The 5,371-nt window shown below is 40.6% G+C and overlaps 1 protein-coding gene across 1 annotated transcript; it reads right to left on the bottom strand.

Moving 5' to 3' along the window:
• Positions 1–669: 669 nt before the first annotated feature.
• LOC109081445 (ankyrin repeat domain-containing protein 34B-like) lies at positions 670–5,110 on the bottom strand. The gene is made up of 2 exons (XM_042733282.1): positions 4,965–5,110; positions 670–2,482 (listed from the first exon to the last, which is right to left on the bottom strand). The coding sequence occupies exon 2, from the start codon at positions 2,419–2,421 to the stop codon at positions 781–783; it is 1,641 nt and encodes a 546-aa protein (XP_042589216.1). The 5' UTR covers positions 2,422–2,482; positions 4,965–5,110; the 3' UTR covers positions 670–780.
• Between the last annotated feature and the right edge of the window lie 261 nt (positions 5,111–5,371).

Here is a 5,371-nt window from a genome sequence, read left to right as displayed (position 1 = left end):
TTTGTTGTCTTGTGCTCGTTTATGACTTGTTTCTAACAGCCTTTGGTTTTGCCATTTAGATGAAGTTAGATTTTCTAAATGGGCGAGGAATTTGCTGCAGATTTACTGCTTACGTTATAGTTCTGTTGTAATCGTTTTATTTTTTAAAAGACATTGGGAACATCAAACACAGCACCCAAGCAAAGGTATATTCTATACACAATGACTCAAATGTATTATGAATGAATTTGTATGTTGGCAAGCTGAATTTCTGTGCCAGTAATGTCTTAACCTCGAACTGAATGGTATTTTAAACCTACAGGTCATTTAAATGTTTTTGCATCCTGTTTTCTTAGTTATTGAAGCTCTATCCACATTTATGACCAATTGTTCCTGTTAAGTCGTCTTTGACTGTAAAGGTGCGGTCACATTCAGGCAAATAAAAGGTCCATTGTCAATAGCATAGAGATGCATGGAGCACTGCTGAACACAGAAATCCCTTTCAAACCAAGCAGATTTACTGTACGTAACCAACTTGAATGTGCAAAATCTACGCAGGGAAATCTTCCCACACGTGAAGCTCACACACACCGATCCTATTGGAATGACCGGATTTTGACCATGAAATTAAAAATAAAAATAACAAAACCTAAATCACCTTAAATATTCAAATTTAATTTTTTGGGGATTTTGATTAGACTGAAAAGTATAGAGGCTTTTTGTTCAGTTTGAGGGACCAGCAATTATGTGGTGTCAGTGCAAATCAATGCCTTTGTTACTGTTTATAACAGTGGCAACCATTCAGTGTCCAAAAATTTCTGTGAAGTCACCATGTCGCTTGAGCTGCTCGGTTTGCATGGAGTGTCTTCTCATCAGCATCCTCCTGGTCTTGAGATCCTTTGGAAAACCGGCAGGAGCCGAGGGAATGCAGGGCTTTGCCACTGCCGGTACGCCACAAACTGCTTTGTTGCTGGAGCTGATGCTGCTTGGGTTGCCACTTCCGGTGATGTTTGGGATTGGTGTATGCTGGTTCAGCGGAGGGAGGAAACCAGCTCGAGGATGGGAGATGGGATCCAAAAGCGCCCCGGAGCCTCGCCGCTCGTAGCTGATGGGATTCCTCCTGTGCAACTGCGTCAACGAAGCGCTCTCAAGAGATTCCCTGGAGCCCACCAAAGTAGGAGAACGCGAGTTAGCAAGTTTTCTCTTCTCTAACTGTCCTTTACGGTCTTCTGGAGAGTTGGCGAGGCTCACCGATAGTTGGGAATCGGAGCTGTAGTGGTCCATTCCTAGTTTCCTCCTCTGGATGATATTACGGAGACTGGACATGGCCAAATTTGGCAGGGATTTGTCCGGATCCTTCTCAGCCGGTAAAGCTTCCGCACTGCTTTTGCAGTGAAGATTGGGATGGGATAAAGAGTGCAGGGATGATAAGCTATCAAAGGACATGTTTCGGCATAGTGATCCTTCCAGTCTTAAACATTCACTGTTGCTTCCTTGCCGTGGAGTTTGACTCAAAGAGTTGGCTTCTTTCAAATCAACACTGCAATGCCGTGATAGTAGCGTGTTATCAAAAGCCAATCTCTTCATTCTGAAAGTCATTTCCTCTTCGGGCGTGATGTCCGGGAGTTCCTCCGTAGCGGAGGTGCTTTTGACATGCTGTTGGGCCAAGAAAGACTGTGGGATCTTCAGCCAAGGCTCGGAGTGTAATCTTTGGAGATTGAGGATTTTGCTCAACCGACTCTTTACCAGGGGGACCTGGTGGGATGGAGAAGTTGGCTGGGAGTTGGTCATACTTTGGAGGTCCTGGAATGAAAACATGTGCTCTGTAAGACTAGAAGAAAGAGTACCCTGTGGAGAGGTACTGAGGAGAATATCAGACGGAGAAGCACAGGGAACAATTGTAGAACTCCATTGTTCCACCATTGCAAGAGGAGGAATAGGGAGGTACTGTTTTGAAGTTTGCCTTCCGCATGCAAGTTTGTCAGGGGTGATGATGATGACTTCTTTTCCTCTGGCTTTGCAGGCATCCATCAAGATTTTAAGAGTTTCTTCATCGCTAGTATTGATGGCGTATATCAGAGCCGAAGAACCGGTGTGGTCCTCGAGACATGGATCCGCCCCGCTACCCAAGAGCAGCGCCACCACCTCAGGACCGGCTTGCTCCAAACAGGCATGCATTAGAGCCGTCTTCCCACTCTTGTCTTGGATGTTCGGATCAGCACCACTTTCAAGCAGGTACCCAACCATCTTCGCCTTCGAGACACTTTGGTGGTCCATATGCCTGCTCCTGCAGGCGACCATCAAGGGTGTTTCGCCACACTCGTTACTCTCATTAATATAAGCGCCTCCTTCCAGGAGTAGCCGTGTGAGACGGAGACGACTTAGATAGACAGCCTTAAGCAAGGAGTTGCCATCAGTGTTGACAACTTGTGGACCTTCCATCTTCACCTCTTTCACTGAGACTCGAATCTAACGGGGATCACGTATGCTGCCATGACAAAGCCTGTGAAGAGGGGAACAAGGTTAGGTATTTGTTGCAAGGGATGTATGGAAGACGGTCCAGCTCTTCTTATGGCAAATTACACACAGTGCATCTACACAATGGAAGCCTCGAGTATATGATCCTATTGTGTTCGGCTCGTTATTAGATGCTTGATTGGTTGCACACAAATGCTGCAAGATGATAAAACGGAGCCAAATGCATTTTCTCTTTTTCTGTCTTTCTTTATATTAAAGCTTCTTTTTTTTTGTAGAATTACAGCTTTCCCTCTCAAGCAATGTTTTTTTTTTTAAGATAAATTTAATTATCCGAACCAGAGACCTTGGCTTTATTGTTTGCCATTACTGCCTGACAACATTCTTTGCGCTGCCTGTCCTTCTCAGCATGAACGCAATACTTGGCCTTCCTCATGCTTTCATTAGGAACAGCATCTTTCTAAAGGCCATTGTGTTTGCTGTCCTTGGTGTTACTTTCTCAAGAGTGCTGACATGCCTGCAGAACATCATGCCTCTGATTGGGGTTTATTAAGTGCTCTTGAATAGCTTTTAAGTCAATTGGAGAGACGGTAGGCACTTATTTAAAGAAGGTTTGGATACTGTATTCAGTTAGCTTCATCCTACATCTAAGCAATGCATTATAATGAAGTCTCCCTGCATTTATTATAAGTTACTTTGCCAAAGTATTTGTAATTGTTTGTTTTTGTGAACGTCATGCTTCCATGCTTCTTAACTGCGAATGAGACATTTTCACATGTATTTTTTAAATTTGCATGTCAAATTCAACAAGAAACCATAATGGACTCATTTCGAATGCACATTCGGACATTCCTGGTGTTATTGTTTACAGTTCTAAATGGTGTAGAAACAATTTTCAATTAGAAATTGCAAGTAAATTTCACAAATTGTTGCAAAGACATGGCAAGTAACATTGAATTAAATGACATTTTGAAGTATAAAGACTGAAATAGTATTTTCTTGTAAAACTTGCTCCAAACTTTATTAACAACCTAAAAAATATTGCTGTGTATTTCAAAGATAATTTCTATATTTTACAAAATTTCACCAAATGCTATATGAAATCAAAATTGACCCATTTTGGACTAGAAATAAATTGCTGGTAAATTTCACAATCGATTACAAAGAAATAGCAATTACATGTGAAATTTTGAAGTAGAAAAACTGAAATAGTGTTTTCTTGGAAAACATTCCTGGTGTTTTTGTGTACAGATATTTCAGAAATAATTTGTGAACCAGGACCACAAAACCAGTCATAAGTTGATTTTTCAAATTTTTTAAATATTTCTAAATCTGAAAGCTGAATAAATAAACTTTCCATTGATGTATGGTTTGTTAGGAGGACAATATTTGGTCAAGATAGAACTGTTTGAAAATCTGGAATCTGAGGGTGCAAAAAAATCTAAATACTGAGAAAATCGCCTTTAAAGTTGTACAAATGAAGTTCTTAGCAATGCATATTACTAATCAAAAATTACTTTATAGTAGGAAATTTACTAAATGGCTTCATGGAACATGATCATTACTTAATATCCTAATGATTTTTGGCATAAAAGAAAAATGGATAATTTTGACCCATACAATGTTTTTTAGGCTATTGCTACAAATATACCCCAGCGACTTAAGACTGCTTTTGTGCTCCAGGGTCACATTTCTGTTGTTTTTGCGATCTTTCACCAAAATGCATTGCTTTGCTTCTCAAATGAGGGTCCTTTTCTGCAGATTCTTTGTGTCTTATGCTCCTTTCCTAGTCAAATATCGAGTTTCCCTCAGAAATGTCGTTACAGAAGCAAAATGCTTGCAAATGTCATTTCATGTGGACTTGCATCATGTTGCATGCTGCAGATGTTGAAATCAAAGCCACTGCCAGTGAAACACCATCAGTACTGACTGTCCAAATACCAACTGCATTTCCTCTATGTGAAAACAAGTTGTCATGAGCAGCTCGCCCGCTGTTACCATGGAGGAAATGACGATTGCTTTCAAGTAGCTGTGACTTCTACCCTGTCAGCGATGTTCTGCCGAGATGCTCAACTCTACTGGGAGCAGGTAGAGAAGCTCCACTTATGCACTTAAAGTCCTGTCCAGCTGTTTTTGCACAAACAAATCAGAAAATGACTTCATGCCATTTGCTTAAATTCTTCAAGCTTTTGTAATGTACATGGAAAGATGATGTACGAAACAGCATATTCAGTATGCACTTGAGATTTTGAAGAGGACGCAAAGTGTTTCTATTCTAAACAAGGTACTCTGGTTCAAAGCACTGTCTGCTCTGTGCCAACTTAGCCAGTGAATCACAAGAAAATACATCTAACAACGCTTTAAGCAAACCTCATTCAGACAACTTCGTAACATGGGAGTCTTCAGTTTGCATATGGTAAAAATGAGGTTTGATTATCATAAGCTGCTCGTTTCATAGTTTAATGTCAAATACTACAGACCTTCAATTTCAATGGATAAAGAACACTTACCGTGTAATCAGAAATTTTGACCGATCCGGATGATGGCTGGAGTCAGTGATGTTTTGCCAGTGTCACAGCTGTCTGTAGTGTAAATGTTTGACTGCTTTCATTGCAGGCATGACGTTGATCAGATCTAAGCGACGATGAGAGGTGCATTATTCACATGCTGAGAGAGGAACAGGCAGGGTGGGAGAGAGAGAGAGAGAGAGCAGGAAAACATCAAGACTCACAATAAGCCTGATTCCCAGGAACTTCAGATACACATTTGGACCCTTCCAGAGTTTCAGAGAATTGATTTAGAAACAAATTAATCTCAAGTAATTTGATTGATAGATAGATAGATAGATAGATAGATAGATAGATATCATTTTATTAGCGCAAAACTACTGTAAACTTAATGTAACGTACTATGTTAT

This window comes from Cyprinus carpio, chromosome B10, assembly GCF_018340385.1.
Source record: "Cyprinus carpio isolate SPL01 chromosome B10, ASM1834038v1, whole genome shotgun sequence".
Taxonomy (NCBI): domain Eukaryota; kingdom Metazoa; phylum Chordata; class Actinopteri; order Cypriniformes; family Cyprinidae; genus Cyprinus; species Cyprinus carpio.
This window is presented reverse-complemented; position numbering and strand designations above follow the sequence as displayed.

Excerpts from the sequence above, each read along its gene's own strand:
- LOC109081445 (XM_042733282.1), bottom strand. The coding sequence starts at position 2,421 with ATGGAAGGTCCACAAGTTGTCAACACTGATGGCAACTCCTTGCTTAAG.